At 42.3% G+C, this 16,504-nt stretch overlaps 1 protein-coding gene across 8 annotated transcripts; it reads right to left on the bottom strand.

Moving 5' to 3' along the window:
* Positions 1–936: 936 nt before the first annotated feature.
* RNF146 (ring finger protein 146) lies at positions 937–15,867 on the bottom strand. 8 transcript variants are annotated; one of them, XM_039532260.1, is made up of 4 exons: positions 15,678–15,867; positions 7,264–7,410; positions 4,409–4,469; positions 937–2,698 (listed from the first exon to the last, which is right to left on the bottom strand). In XM_039532260.1, the coding sequence occupies exon 4, from the start codon at positions 2,695–2,697 to the stop codon at positions 1,639–1,641; it is 1,059 nt and encodes a 352-aa protein (XP_039388194.1). In that variant the 5' UTR covers position 2,698; positions 4,409–4,469; positions 7,264–7,410; positions 15,678–15,867; the 3' UTR covers positions 937–1,638. The 8 variants fall into 8 exon arrangements, with proteins under 8 accessions (XP_039388194.1, XP_039388195.1, XP_039388188.1 ...); XM_039532261.1 differs by lacking the exon at positions 4,409–4,469 and adding an exon at positions 5,875–6,042; XM_039532254.1 differs by lacking the exon at positions 4,409–4,469 and having other exon boundaries at positions 15,678–15,865.
* Between the last annotated feature and the right edge of the window lie 637 nt (positions 15,868–16,504).

The raw sequence follows: 16,504 nt of genomic DNA on the forward strand, positions 1-16,504 counted from the left end.
AGTGGAAAATACTGTAGGAAGATACATATACACATAGAGAACACGAAAAAATGGGTGTTGCCATACCAACTCTAACAAGACTAATCAATTAAGGTGGGCTATTATCAGCAGGAGAAAAAAAAACTTCATGTGTACGCTTTGCTCCTTGTGTCAGTGGTGCATGTCCTCACCAGGAGTGCTTGTATGGGGCATTGTGGGACAGCTCCTGAAAGCCAGTAACAGTCAACGTAAGCAACACAGTTTCTACACTGACACTGTGTCAACATAACTACATTGACCATGACTCTTAGCTGCTTGTGGAGGAGGAGTCATTAAGTTGGCGTAAGGGTCAGTTATGTCAGCAGAAGCGAAATTTAAGTGTAGATATGTCCATTATTAGGTTGATGTAAGCTGCCTTGCGTCAACCTAACTCTAATGTAGACCAGACCTACGACAACCTCAGGAGAAGCATGCCCCACCCTTTGAGAGCATAGAATTAGATTTCTAATGGTATATAAACAAGTGGAAATGTATTCCCTAATATTTGCATACCTTAACTTTGCTACAACCAGGGCCAAACATTTAAACTAGTTGCTTGTCTAAGATGAAATATACCCAGATAAACATACTTGCTCCACTACTGGATGTAACAGCTATAGATCACCTGTGGTTTTTTCCTGCAATCCTTTATTTCCCCACCACCACATCAAAATGAACTGAGCAGTCTTGAAATCAGAATGCATGGCTTCTGACACCACAGTTAACATTCAGTCAGCCAGAAGGATGTGCTCATACCAGTCAGCAAACTACATGATAACCTGGTCTGGGAAGCGAGAATTTCAAGATCCCTCAAAGCCAACCCAAGACTCCCTTTTTGGCAGTATAGCATACCTGCTTCATGATCCCTTTGTCTAAGTGCCCCTTGGTACAATTCAATCAAAATCCAAAGACACCACAGATTGTTAAAGTGTAGTTTTTATTAAATTATAAATTTTGTAACAAAAACAAGACGGATCAACAAAGACCTCAAAAACAAACTACAAGGACTAGACAGCAAAGCCAATGCAAACGCAATGAAGTGTGTACAGATAAGAATTTTCAACGAAAGTTAATAGCATTTTTACATTTCCATTGCATGAAGATAAAATGATTGCTTTGTCTAATAAAACACATCTTAACTCCAAACTCACATATATTTTCTCACATTAAATTAAGCATCCTGCTCATACCCAACATCTTGTCTGTTCCCACATTGCTTTAGTGTTCTTTTCATATATCAATCCATGCAGAAAGTAGTAAGACACTTAATGCAACAGTCAGATAATGAAGACAATCTGAGTTGTACAGTGGATATACATTGGCCAAAAAGGGACTGAGTATCTCCACGGGTAAAATGCTACAAAATAAACACAAGAGACATTTTCAAGAAAACTGGGTATTGCTAAGTAGCTTTCAAACCATTAACAAGACACCCCAGTTTCTTACATTTAAAGAGTCTTCCAGCTGAGACATGTTGAGACTTTAAGTTAACAGGCCAAATCTGTTTCTCCCCTTCCCCCCTCCCACTTCAAATACACTGCTAGGTTTGAGTGCAATGCCGGCATGGACAGAAAATTTACAGATACTGGTCTGAGTTTTTAAAAACACATGGCTCTAAATTTAAACTTCAGTTACCGTGCACTGTCCATCAGGCCTTCTAGATCTTACACTGGTGCTTACTGCCCCACCCCCTGCCACTGGTCTCTCTATTACTGATTGGTTTGCATTCGCATTCAAGTGTCTTTGCTGGGTAGAGGACGTGTGTTGCTGAAGTTGAGCATACACATCCTCACTATCGCTGCTATCATCCGATTCGGTTTCCTCAACGGAGGTATCAGGGGCTGGCACCCTACCAGAAGATGATGACTCATGGTCTTCCTCTCCCTCTCCCCTATGACTTCTTTCAGACATGCTGTCTCCGTTTATTTGTAAGTGGGCAAAAGAGTTCTCTAAAGAAGTGCTTGCATCAGGTGATGGCGTTGCAGGACTCGTCAGCTGACCATCTAGTGAAGTTAGGGGTCTAGCAGAAACGGATGCTAGAGGCTGCGCAGCAGCAGCCCCCAGAGCCGATGTACTGTCTGCGCCATCAGCAGAGCTCTCTCTTCCTAGATTGACAGTGTTAGAATCACAGTCCAACCTAAGCCCGGCCACTCCCTTCTTTGGTATATCTATTATGTCCCGTTTTATTTTCCTGCGACGTCCATGCTCATTTCTCCTATACTGAACCATGTTTTCGAGATCTGCTACATACAAAAACCCAGCAATTAACATTTCAGTACTCTTTTTACCTTTGGAAAAGGCATCTTCCAGCTCCCTACTGGTACGTTCATCATATTGCCACCAACCATTTCTACCTTCATAGTACCAAGCATATTCCCCATTGCCTCTGCTTGCCACTTTGAGTTCTTCTGGCGATAGTAAGGTTGGCTTGTCAAGAAAGTCCTCAGGAATCTCCTGCCGACACAGTGCACATCGTTTTCCAAGCCAGGAAGCTCCCTTCACACACAGATAGCAGAAAACATGTTTACAAGGCAGACTCACTGGGTGGACACATGTTTGCAGACAGATAGCACATTCAGGGACTGTCAGGGAAGGTGTTGCATTGGAACATGACTCATTTGTCTTCCTATTAGTGGGAAGCATGTTGATCGAGTGATCAATTTCACCACAGCCAGCCATCCTACAAAGAATTAGAAATAGATTTAAGTCAGGTTATAAGTATTAAGCCAAATCAGTACCTTAACTCACCTAAGACAATACTAATCACAGAAGAAATAAAAGCTTTCCATGAAGTTAAACTTTTGGACAATCAGATATGAAACAAACTGAACATTTTAAAATATTTAAGTTTTATAGGTGCATAGTTCAGTGACATTAACAAAAACAATGGCTTCCAAATACCAAGTCCAGCATCCCAACCTGGTTGTCTATTTCAGTTTTAGTATGCCAGTTCAGACTAATTGGTTTGCAGTTCCTTCTGTGCTCCCAGGCAGGGTGTTAGCTGATCAATAAGGAATTTTCTTTCGCGCATACTCTGGTGCAATAGCTGCTTGAGTGCATTCAGTCAGTCAGCTGCTTATATGCCTCCAAGAAACGAACAGCAGCTGAGAATTTGTAAATCTTGCTTTCATGACAGAAAATCCTCAAGAAGTGCTCTGCCTGTAGGCACCTACGTGAAGCAACTTATAGGGCTTGTCTTAATAATGCTGATGAGCATCAACTCAGGAGTGTAGAAGTTGGAAATACCTATTCAGCAGCCTTCTCCCACCCCCACAGCACTCTATGGGATGCTCTCATGAGGGACTTTCCTTCCTTCCTCTCATCTAATAGCCCTCAAGAGTCAGCTAGGCACCCAGGCAAAAGAAGTAACTTTGTGATTAATGGGGAGTGTTGTAGAGCAGTGGCTTTCAACCTTTTCAGACTTCTATACCCCTAATCCTTTCAGGAGTCTGATTTGTCTTGCATAATCCCAAATTACACCTCACTTAAAAACTATTTGCTTACAAAAGACATAAAAATACAAGAGTGTCACAGCACACCATTACTTAAAAATTGCTTACTTTCTCATTTTTATCATATAATTCTAAAATAAATCAATTGGAATATAAATATTGTACTTAAATTTCAATGTATAGTATATAGAGCAGTATAAACAAGTCATTGTCTGTATGAAATTTTAGGTAGTACTGACTTCGCTAGTGCTTTTTATGTATCATAGTGTAAGAATAGGCAAATATCTAGATGAGTTGATGTACCCCTGGAAGACCTCTGCATACCCCCATGGGTATGCACTCGTTGAGAACCAGTGTTGTAGAGTGCCCAGAGAGAACCTGCATTATAACTCCTTCCAGACATGGCTGAAGCTAGCAGTGATATGTGTTGGCAACCATATTAACTCTAGATTTAGGCTTGACAACAGACACCATTCCAGCTGCTTCTTGCCTGAGGTACGACCCTCCCTTCCCAAGTGGGTAACTATCAGTTTCTACTTTGCCTCTCCAGCCTACCATCTTTGGAAGGTGTTCTCAAAGTAAAACTGTCCTTTAAAATATCTTCCCTCCTCCGAACAAAATATTAGCTGCCTCAGGGTTGATACTAGTATTCTTTACAATATACAGACTGCTGTCTACCAGACCCTTTCTCTCTTGGAGCAATGTATCTTTCTCAGAACCAAACACCCCAAAAGTGTGAAAATTTCAGAAAGTTAATGTTAAGGAATTTTCATGGGGGAGGAGGGGACCCAGATTGAAAGCTGTGTGAGGTTAGAAGGGGAAAGAACTGTTTCACCTAGGCTGTTAGGCATTATTTATCCCCTACAGAATTCAAAGGAAAAAGGGAACTCTAAGGACACAAAGCAGGCTATATGACAATACAAATCTGAAGATCAAACCTCTCTTTCTTAGATTTAGATAGGGTCCTTCATATAGCTCCCATGACTCCAAAAGAGCTACCTGAAAGGTTAAAATAATATTGGTGAGAACACTAATAAAGGGATCTTTCCTGTTCATTCTGTTGTGGAATCCCAAGTGCTCTCTTTGGGAGAATCCTAATTCAACACGATCTTCCTCCTACTAAATTTCCTCAAGATAAACAATCTTGCTTTATCAAACTACCTGGGACTCGGCTCCTTCAGGAACCAAGAAACTCTTTTCTTCCCCAGAGGATGTGCAACCCCTGCAGAACTCAGAGACATAGATAAGGATTTTAAAAGGATTAGGTATGCAGCAGCATCTCAGGCCTTTTATTTTAGTGCATTCCTATCTGCTAGGTAACATAGTTGGGTACTATTGTCATAATTTTCTTCTGAATGACAGACACTAATCTCTTCAAACCACTTCCTGGTCATCAATTTATGCTTGCTAAAAGCACTACAACTTGAGCACTTAGCAGATCATGTGGATAACTGTACTCACCTATATTTCAGTTTCTTATCTGAGAATTTCCCCCTCCCTTAGGCAAGATCAATAACTAAACTAAAGATTAATGGAATCTTTTTAATAGTGTCTGAATTGACATGCCAGAATGCAGAAGTAGAATTACCATCTGGCAGTTGTCTTTCTGCACAGTAATATATGCCAAATTGAGTGATTCACCCTAGAATGATCTGAGAAGATACTGTACCAGTTAAGTTACAGATTTTCCTCCAATTAACTTGCTTTGTAGCTTTCTCAGACTTTTGAAGTTATGTTTTGGAATAGAATTTGTTTAGATTCAAGTTAGTGTTTGTGCTTGAGAGTTTATTACAGAGAGACACAAGCTACTGATTTCTCAGATTACCCACAGGATGTAATGGAGCTGGTATTTCCCAGGGAAGTAATTGAAAGAAAAACCCTTGTACTGATTACCATATGCCAACAGTTGAAGAGGAGAGCAGGAACAACAGTTTCCATAATGGTGTATTACTGTCCAGAAAGATGGTTAGGTAAAGATTCTTATTTCCCTACTAGTTTTACAAGAGACTCCCTTCTGAATGCTTTTTTTAAAATTGTCCTCTCTTTAGAGGAGTGGAAGAGGTTAAACACCCTTTGTGTATAAATAATTTTCCATACAAGTTTCATATCACACCTGATTAACACCTCAGAGAAAGCCGAGACTACCAAACGCTAAGCACAAATGCAGCTGGTATTGGAAAAAAATCACAAATTCTGCTGCCACAAATTGCACTTACTGGTAACCTCCAATGACAGGAGATTCAAAGTTCCCACTCTTTAGTAATAGCAATGCAAAGAGCATTAGCACTTAGACACTCCGATCAATGGTTCAAATGAGTTAATTTATATGTTTACTGTTACCTATGTTACTTCCAATTTGCCCTGTGCAAGCATGTGGGTGAAGTGGGGGGGAAGCTAGACTTGCCTTCAGTCTTAGAATGCTGGCTGGTGGGAGAGAAACTGAGACATTCCTAGTTTACACAGATGTGTGTAGTCTCTAGAAGAGATTGCCAAACTAATCAAATTCTGCTTCTTGACTTCCAAGTATGGAACTGGCTTATCTAGGACTTTTTGTTTATTCACATGGCTTGAGCTAAGAGAGGAAGACAATTATTTGGAGGGGGAATGATTTCAGGTAGATAGGGCATGACAATCTTATCTCAAAATTCAAACAAGCACTGTTATTCCATAACTTAGAGCGATAAAAAAAACCTGTTTTTTTAATTAACGAGGCTAAAGGTTTAATCCATTTCTCCAGAGGCCCAATCAGCTTCTTGGTTCCTATAACAGCTGAGGTCAACTGGAGTTGCATATGCACAAATTAGAGGGCAATTAGGCCCCAGAACATTTAAATTCAATAAAACCAACACCATCTAAACATGTCATTTTTAGAAGATCCTATCATTAATGGTTTTTCTTTAATAATCATGTTCTACAGGTTTACTTGATTAATCAGATCCAGCAGGACAAACAAAAAACATTTGTTTTCAAAATTAGTAAATGGCACTTCAAAAGAAGGAAAAAATATTTAGAGACCACAGTAGCAATGGTCAAGTTATGGTTCAGAGGGCGCTTTCATTCCAAGCTTACTTTCAGGTACTCATAAGTAAAGGATAGCTTACTCTGGGCTGAAATTTCCCTTTTTGTTCTTAGCCCAATGGTAATTTTTTTTATTTTGAAGTTTGATCAACAACTAATTGGGGTCAATCTGTAGGACTGCCTTTATTTTTAATTGCTTAAGCTCTATTTTCACTTTTTAAAATGGCTGATAAACAGGAAGAATTATGTTTCTTACCACTGTTGCAGAAAGCAGCCTAAAATATACATAGTTCATTTCAAACACCGCTTTTAAAAATAAAATTACCTGAAACATTTGGACCAAAAATTCAGGTGCAAAAAGAATGCTCAAAGAACACTGGGCATTTGAACCACATTAAACAATGCACGTTGAAATGCAATAAACCACTTAAGATGGACCCAACCCACACTTCTGCCAGACATCTGTCCCTGTTATCCCTATTTTTATAGGAATGTATTATCATTAAATCATACATACAGCCAAAGAATGTGTGAAATTGTATGTCTGGAAGTGTCCTCATTAGCACTCAAAATTTGGACCAGGTGATGCAGGAGATCTAGATAAAAAGCCTTCAGGCATTATGGGTCCCTTCAAAGAGAGAAACTGTATTTACCCCAGTAGATAATTATTTTTGTTAATAGTAAAGGCCAGATTTTGAACCTCAATTCAGTATCTCTTTAAGTAACTGATAAATTCAAGTCAATTAACATAATAAAACAATTATGTTGAGCTTACTTTTTTAGTATGGTTCCTGCTGACGCATGCCACAAGACTAAAATTGTCCTCTTCAAATGTATCCAATCAGAATATAGTGTACTCTTTCCCACTGTTGGCTCATTCTTCTGCGCTGCACAAGAGAACACTACTAGCGTTTCAACTTCTCTGCAAGTTGAGGAAAAGAAAACATCATTATTAGAGCTACACTGAACAGAGTTCCCTTTCATTTAGCAGTCTAATAGCAAACAAAATACAGTGTTATGTTCTCATTACAGCAAACAGAAGAATACCACCCTCTTTTACCATTTTATGCAGGATATTTTTAACATCTAGAAATACAGTTATCAAACAGGTGGTCGTCTTGTTTTAAAATCCCCAATTTCTACCTGCATTTTGTGATATCAAACTTCAACAAACCTACCTCACTTACTAAGGTATTTATAAAGGCAATTGCATTGGTATATAAGAACTAGGTAACTGCAGGTGAACAGTGATTCTTAAGACTGCAGCTTACTATGTAATGACAAGCAGTGGAGAAACAAGAGCAACTATGTTCATACCCAATACTCGTCTCTCTACTTCCCAAGCCTTTCGACACATTACATAATTCTAGGAAGTTGTGTGATCACAAGTCCCTTCTTAAACTCAGGGAGTTTGGGAAGGCAGAGGGGCTTTAACATTCATAAAATGTTTTGGGAGTCATTCATAATAAATTGTGTGTATGCATTTTGTGAGAGAGGATGAGAAGGTAGTTCAGTTTCCATAACCATTTGGTCAAATGCCTCCTTCAAAGTGCTAAGGGTACCAGTTAATGCCAGTCATGATACACTTTGCAATGTGTGATTTGTTCAGCAGAAACTAGACTGACACTAATTCATGTCACACAAGCCAAATAGCCATCAGATGATAATAACTGTCTTACTAATGACAGAAGCTGGAACTGAAGCAGTGACCTGTAAGCAAATAACTCTAAAGCAGGGATCTGCAATCCCCACGAGTTCACAAAATAATACCAAGGTGTCAAGATCACATTGTCCCCATACCCTAACTGGGATCAAACAAGGTCCTACTATAAAAAAAGGGAGATGAAATATAGAAATAGTTGATAACTCTTAGGGTATGTCTACACTACCCATGTTACAGCGCGGCCGCGGCAGCGATGTAACGTGGACAATGTAGACATGCTTTATCATCAGGGGAGAGCTCTCCTGGCAATAAAAAACAAACAAAAAACACCTGAATGAGCGGTGGTAGCTTTATCGCACTGTCTATACTGGTGTTTTTCAGCGCTAAAGCTTTTGTTGCTCAGGGATGTGTTTTTTCACAACCCTGAACGACAAAAGTTTTAGCGCTGAAAGTGGGAGTGTAGACACAGCCTTACTTGTGCTCTAAAGCATTACCAGTCCTATGGGTAGGGCTCCGTGTCTGTCACAGAGCTCGCAGAAGTCATGGATTCCGTGACTTTCCGCAACCTCCAGCACTTCTGCAGGGGCCAGTGTGGCTGATCTCAGGGGTGCCAAAGCAACTGGCCCCGGGGACTGCCACACCAGCCACCGCTCCGGCCGGCCAAAGCAGCCACGGCCTCAGGCAGCAGTCCGCAGCTGGCCAGTCGGAGCAGCTGCGGTCCGCTGACCCCGGCGGCTGATGTTGCTGGCCTTGGGTGCCCCCCACCCAATTTAATCATATGTATTTTTAGTATAAGTCATGCACAGGTCGCAGGCCGTGAATTTTTGTTTATTGCCCATGACCTCTCCATGACTTTTACTAAAAATACACTGACTAAACCGTTACCGTACCTATGCCTATGAGTTATACATTCCTCCTCTGCTGCAGCTTTTAAAGCACTATTAAATCACATTTACTTAACCAATTTGCGCTACACCTTTCAACTGTTGCATCATGTATTACATTTGAGGTTCATTTTAAAGTGTACGTGAGGAAGTGTCATATGTTTCCATTCACTCAAGAAAAGAGCTATTTCAGTGAAATTTTAGTGCACAGATCAGACTCATATGTATGCAGCAGCGTGAAGTTAAAAAGTGATAGGTCCCTGAGAGAGAGCTGAATACTTAGCATAACTGTAGAACATACATCATTGATAACAGCAGACTGTAAATGTTTAGATGACTTTTTAGTTAACGTGTTTGAGTAATAAATCGCCATACTAAAGTTATTCTCTGGCTACAACTGAGTATGGGACATTTTAGAAATTATTCCTAAGGAATACTGCCAAGGTCAACAGGCCTCAACATATGTCCTTACACCCTTTTAAAGGCAACGGTTGTTTTCAGTGTCTCTCTGGTCGTCCCCCACCCATTAGCTTCCAAAAAGAAGAGCTGCAACAATATGAGGATATGGCTACACTTGAGAGTTGCAGCGCTGGGAGTTACAGCGCTGGTCGTCCAGCTGTGCAGGGACAGCGCTGGTGTGTGGCCACATTTGCAGCATTTCCAGCGCTGTTGGGAGTGATGCATTATGGGCAGCTATCCCAGCGTTCAAGTGGCAGCAACGTGGTTTTCAAAAGAGGGGGGTGGGGTGGAGTGTAGTGTGACAGGGAGCGGGGGAGAGAGAGCGAGTGGATTTTTGGAGCCAACACTGTGTATCGGCTCCCTGACTTGCAAAATCAGAAACTTTTTCCGACCCCTTACTCTTTAACTGCAAAAGCCAGCAGACCAGATAAGCAGCTGCCGACTCCCTTTCTCGCTGCTGGTCAAGCAAAAAGCAAACACTCAACCCCTGTGAATCACGGAAGGAGGGGGATATCTCATTTGATTGTTCACAGATTGATCACAGCAAACAGGAGCTGTGTTTGTTTTTTTAGATAAGCAGCTCCCGGAGCCCGGAGCCGCTTCACAACAAAACAAAGAGAGGCTGCATAACAAAACAAAGGGAATAATTTAGTTAAAAGCATTCTGGGATATCTCCTAATACCCTGGAGGCCAACAACAGCGCTGGTGTGTGGCCACACTTTACGACCAGCGCTGCAGAACCAGCGCTGCAATGCTTATTCCCCAAGCAGACCCAGGTGTATGGCCAGCGCTGCAGCCAGGGAGTTGCAGCGCTGGATGTGCCCTGCAGGTGTGGACAGTTACTAACTGCGGTGCTGGAAAGCCTCCACCAGCGCTGCAACTCTCAAGTGTAGCCATACCCTTAGAATTCCAGCTCTTCCTTAAGCATCCAACAGACAAGATATTGGGTTTACTGTGACCAAAGACTCAGTTGTAACAAAACTCAAGGCCCTGAGTGTGGTGTTTGATCTATCACCTTTCAGAAGCTGGCATTGAATTACGGCTGCTGCATCTCATTTAAAGAAGCTTTTTGTCTAACCCTTTTCCAAATCCACTGTCAGAGGTGATACACATCATAACCCAAATTAATTAACTGTGGAGTGGGGAGAAGGAAAATAAGTTAGGTCTTTCAATTCTTAAAAAGAGTATGCTCTGGGAGTAATTATCCCTAAAAAAAAATCTAGTCAGGGATATAATTATAAGGTTAAGGTAAAGCAGCTTTTTAACTTCTCTGTACCTTTAAAGTGAATTAGTTCAGAAACTGACTTCAGGAAACCTCTACATTTCATTAGATTGTTATTTCCACATTAAGCAAGACTTGAAAAATTTACCTGGCCAGGATCAAAGATGCCTGTGCTGAAACACGCACCCTTCCCCAAACTGCCCCTGCTCTGAATTTCTGTATGTTTTAAAATAATTTCTCACCCTATGCACCTAACATTCTCTTCCCCACCTCTACCACCCCCAACTCTCCCATTACACACATAAAACCTCATTTCATTCACCAATTATCTCACACACAGGGGCTGAAACATTTATTCAACACCTACCAGCCAAATTATTAAACTAGAGGAGCAGCTCCAATGGCCAGGAGCAACATCCAGATGAGAGCTGCATCCTACACCAGCTGCTGTGAAAGTGAAAGGTGCTGGGATTCCTACCAAGCTGATGTCCACGGTCTATACTCAAGGGTTCCATCTTTTGAAGTGTCTGGCTAGCAGGTGTCTCCTGAATCCTTCAAAACCCTGCTGGTTGTTGCAAGAGTGATGGTGGGGTTCTCTCAACAAAACCATCATCCCCCCTACATCTGATTTTGGCACCCTCCTCTACTGCTCAGAGCTTTTCCCAAATTGAAACAGAGGAAAATTGATTATTCTTGTCAGTTTAATTGCTGCCCACAGAGTACTCTCTAACAGCAGTGAAGACTGGGAATGCTCTGGTCAGTTTTTGCTTGGATGCTGCTTTGGAGTTCTGAACAGCAATAGAGGAACTAAAAATCTGTGGATTTAGGAAGACAGAGCTTTCAGTTTCTACTTTGTTCATATTTGGAAGATGATCTTCACAGTCATAAGGGCTAGAAACTTATTTCCAGATAGAAGCTTATATTTTGCAAAAGCAGATAGAAGGAAAGCTTCCTGCTTGCCAAAGGCTAGTGGATGTTTAAAGCCTTGTAGTTCTGCCAACCTTGCAAGTACTGTACCACTACACAGAGTACTCTGAAATAATTAATACAATTAAGACGTTGATTAATTCATGAAATTAAGAATTAAGATTGCCCCTATATTCTTAAAAAGATATGAAATCCTCATTCAATAACTTGTCAATAAACATAATTTAAGATGCATAAAAATTTTTCTTCTGTAAATACAGCTGGCTCTACCAAAAGCCAATTTTAGAATTTTTCATTAGGCTCCCTGACTCAAAAGAAGTCAAACAAAACCCTGTCTGAATAGTGCCTCTGCTTAATACTCAGGAACCAGTTATAAAAATTGCAGAATTTTTTTAAGATACTCCAACTTAAAAAATGAAAATTATACTGCCGTCTAAAAATTTGTTACTTGCCATTGTTACAATTAACACATGATATTACTATAACTGAAATTAGTTTGTCTTCTTTGTGCATTTGACAGCACACTGTGACAGACAGTTTCACTGTCTCCCCCATATAACCAGTCACTTTCCCATGTTTGCGTGAACTCTTTCGCAAAGCAGTGGGAAAGATTTAAAAAGATATATAGATATAGTGATGGGATTAGATTTCAAGTTGATAGAGTCCTTTTATGCATTCCATGATCAGTTAATAAAAAGGGCTGATGTTTAGTTACCAGATACATCCATTCACTATTATATCACAGTGAAAAAAATTAGTATAAAATGGTCAAACATTTTTATCAGAACTGGTGAAGAGATGTTAAAAATAAAAGTTTTCCTCCTCTTATTCTGCTAAAACTGGAACCTTAATTCTAAGCTCCAGTTACGACAGATGCGTTACAGAAGTTTCAATTTCATAGGATCATAGGAACGTAGAGCTGGAAGCGTCCTCAAGAAGTCATCAAGTCTAGCCCCCTGCACTCAGGCAGGACCAAAGTAAACCTAGACCACCCTGGCAGGCGACTGTCCAACCTGTTCGTGAAAACCTCCAATGATGAGGTTCCCATAACCTCCCTTGCTAGCCTATTCCAGATCTTAACTGCCCTTATAGGTAGAAAGTTTCCCCTGGTATCTAATCAAACTCTGCCTTGTTGCAGATTAAGCCCATTACTTCTTGTCCTACCTTCAGTGGACATGGAGAGCAATTGATCACAGTCCTCTTTAGAATGGCCCTTAACATAGTTAAAGATTATTTCTAATATTGGATAAACAACTGCCAAATTTAATAGTCCTATTATGGACTTATTTCTAATATATCTAAACTTTGATTCACCATTCATAACCAAAACAATGTAATATTCATTAACTCCAACAGGAATTTTGCCAGTGATGTCCATGGAAGCAGGTTTGAGCCCCAAATTACCATTGCTGTGTAGAGACAGGTGCTGGATACAGCAACACCTTTATAACTTTGATTAAAATGCACAGCAGAGAAAGAGTATGATTCTGTTAAGTTGGCTTTCTACCACCAATTCTAGAAGTCAATTGTTCCTGTACGCTTTGAAAATTCTGTAGTTCTATCTTGGTAACTGACAGTTCAATTACAGCTAAATTGATGCTGCATAATTTGAAGATGCAAGTTAAACCATATTTCATCAATTGATTTACACATTAGTAAAAAAATGGGCACAATTTCCTTCCTTCACTCAGCACAGATTCTGCACCATATCAATATAGTCAGAGTAGCATTTTTTATTTCTTACGACTACTGTAATTGTTAGCAATTTAGTTCTGTCCAACAGATTGTAGAGTAAATTGCTGCAAAATTATCAGTAAATAAAAGTCATTAAATAAAAGTTACTCTCATTTTAACCAAATCAAGATTCAGATTTTACTGTTAATTCAATACTATCTGACAAAAGCTTCATTCTGATAATCCATTTTAGAGAGCAGTTCCAAAGACCAGTTTTAAACAAACTGTCAACACTTGACTGCTGCCACTGTGCTTTTGTTTTCAAACTTGTATTTGAGTGCAATATTTCCTTTAAGATATCAAGTTTGAGAAACACAAAAATAAATTCTGTACCTTATTCCTCTTAACGATTACTAAATATTCTGGAATTTGTTTTAGCAGACAAGCAAAAAAACAACATTTACAGTCTGCAAAATAGGAAGACTACCATGAGATTCAGTCAAATAGTAAACATTTTATCCTTTTTATTGTGAACTAAAAACACTTTCAATTTGTTAGTAACCTATATTGGCATGATCTATCTGTTGCTCTTAGATAAAAATTATATTTACCAGATATTCCTGGTAGTCTATTAGTTTCAGTGGAGAAGCTGTGTCATCTGTTCTTTGTACCAAAAACTGGGCCACAGATCTATTTTCACCTTCCATTTAAACACGCTAAAAACAATGGAAGGAAATCCCAGGGCCCAAACTATTAGTTACCAAAAAAAGCATTTTCGTGAAAAGTTTTTGGGTGCCCCCTTTTTAGACCTCCTAAAGTAACGTAAGCATTTTGATATAATTTCCTAGCTCAATTTTTTATTACAATAATGAACGTTACAAGCTACAGAGATGACATTTTGAAAACAGGATATATAAAATACTGCACAGCATTATTTAAAAGATATTAAAAATTAATACTTCTCACTTACACAGTTCCTTTGCTCTGAGGAGCAGCCATGCACTCTCCCTTTCCCCCTTGCCCCCAACATTCCTCCGTGCCTCCCTATAGGGGCACGCCCCACAGTTTGGGAACCTCTGGTCTAGAGTTTTGAAACTTAGATATATTTTAATATTTGCAAGTCAATTCTGCCTCCACTAACTGTTCAAAATACCCAACCACAGAAGAAACTGTGGAAAACACTACAAATACCTAAAACAAAGCAAAATAATCCTGTGTGAAGTCATCAAAAGACATATGAATGCAAGATTTGGATGAAAGATTATCAGCTATTTCTCAAATGTCTGGATATTACTTATATCTAAGCTTGGAAGTAAGATTTTTATCAGTAAATGTTGGTAAACATCAATTTCACCATACACATAAACCCATGAAAAATATTTCCATCAATAACTGAAATTTACAGAGACAAAATAAGAAAAATGCTGCTTGAGACCTTCTTAGAGCTTGATTTGAGGACATTTAGGTTTTATGTTTTGACATGAGATGTTGACAATTTGTGTTTTGAGTTATAAAAACATAACTTCTTGAATCTCAGTGTCTACTGTCATTAAACAATTGTCTGAACCCGTCTGACTACCAATAATTTCCCACAACCATGAAAATTTAGATCAATAAAAAATGCAGAAAAATAGACATGGGTATTTTCCGAGCAAATCATAAAACAACCACCATCACAAAATTTCTCCCAAGCCTGGCTACATCACACCCCACCCTGGGCTTCCCACCTGTCAGGAGACAGGTCCCTTCCCCAGAGGGCTTTCAAAGCACGTGGATAAATTATAAATTTACTGCGAGTTTGGTAGTTTAAGATTTTTTTTTTAAATACAATGTTGAGCGGGGTCGAGTTTCCCCGATGCGCTGCCCCCCAGCCCCAGCCCCAGAGGCCGTGGGCTGAGCTCGGAAGGGGGCGCGGGGGATAAATTAGCACAGTTCCCCCCCCCCCCGGGGGGGGGGGGAGAGACACACACACCGGCGTCACGTGACCGAGGGGTTACGCAGTTGCCAAACAACACAGCCCGATCCCCCGGGGGGGGGTGGCTGCCAGGGGCTCTGCCCGCCCCGCTCCCTCTCGGCAAAGCGGTGCGGGCCCCGCTCCGTCTGAGGGGCGGGCGGCCGGGCTCCTGCTTCTCCTTGGCCAGCTACCACCCGCCCCGCCCCGGGGGCTCTGTGGCCTTTTGTCCAGGGCCCCGCACGGCGGCCCCGGCATCCGCTCCAGCCCCCGGGGCGGGGAGGCCCCAGCGGGAGCCGCTGTGAGGAGCCCGCGGGGCGGGTGAGCGGAACCCCCCCGCGGGCGGGCGCGCGCAGGCCCCCGGCTCCCGAGCGGCGGGATCTAGAACGCGGCGGCGTCACGGACTCACCCGCGGGCCCGGCTCGCGCTGCTCCGTCCCTTCACCGCTGAGCGACGAGCAAACACCCGCCCGAGCCACCGTCACCTGCCGCCGCCGAGAGAGCGAGACGCGACGACGTCAGCGCGCAGAGGGGAGGGGGGACGCACCGTGGCGAGTGGGGGGAGCGGTCAGAGACACTCTCCCACGGGGGAAGCCTGAGCGGGGGTGGCGACAAACCACACGCCCCCCCCCCCCCCCCTGGCGCGCGGCCAAGCAGCCTCTTCCGCGCGGTGTCTCTCTGGTGAGATTCCCCCTCCCCCAATACTCACAGCCGCCTTCCTACTGCTGCGCGTGTCCGCCGCGCGCTCCCTCTCGCTGCTTGGGCCCCGGCGGGGGGCGCGCGGCCCCTGGGGCGCGCGCCGCGGAACGTGCCTGAGCTGGTGCCCAGCAGCCCGGACCCGGGCGCCCCCCAGCACCAAGCCCCGCCCCCGTGCTCCGGCGCTGCAGGCAGGACCATCTGCTCGCGGAGTCTGACCTCGTGCGCGGCGGCGCCCGGGCAGCCCTGCAGGTCCCCCCCGCGCCCCCAGCAGGGTTTGGCCACAGCGCATCTTCCAGCTGGGCGGGCAGCCGGCCTGGATCTGCAGGCAGCAGCAGCAGCAGGGGGAGAAGCTCGTAGTTCGCCGTCAATGGCGACTCAGCTTCACTGTTACTTTGTACCTAATGTTGCTTGTGTCCGGCTTGAGCTCCCAGCCCCTGGTTCTTGTCATGCTTCCTGCCGCTGGATTAGCGAGCCCCCGTGGACTCGGGATTGTCTCCGTGTGCGCTGCGGTCTTTTGGATCGGCTGAGCTCTTCAGGT

Source organism: Mauremys reevesii, linkage group 3, assembly GCF_016161935.1.
Source record: "Mauremys reevesii isolate NIE-2019 linkage group 3, ASM1616193v1, whole genome shotgun sequence".
In the NCBI taxonomy this organism is placed as follows: domain Eukaryota; kingdom Metazoa; phylum Chordata; order Testudines; family Geoemydidae; genus Mauremys; species Mauremys reevesii.

Coding starts and splice junctions, on each gene's coding strand:
- RNF146 (XM_039532253.1), bottom strand. CDS start 14,316: ATGGCTGCTCCTCAGAGCAAAGGAACTGT. Junction 7,411..14,287: donor CCTCAGAGCAAAGGAACTGT/GTAAGTGAGAAG, acceptor CTCAACTTGCAG/AGAAGTTGAAACGCTAGTAG. Junction 2,699..7,263: donor GCAGGAACCATACTAAAAAA/GTAAGCTCAACA, acceptor AATTCTTTGTAG/GATGGCTGGCTGTGGTGAAA.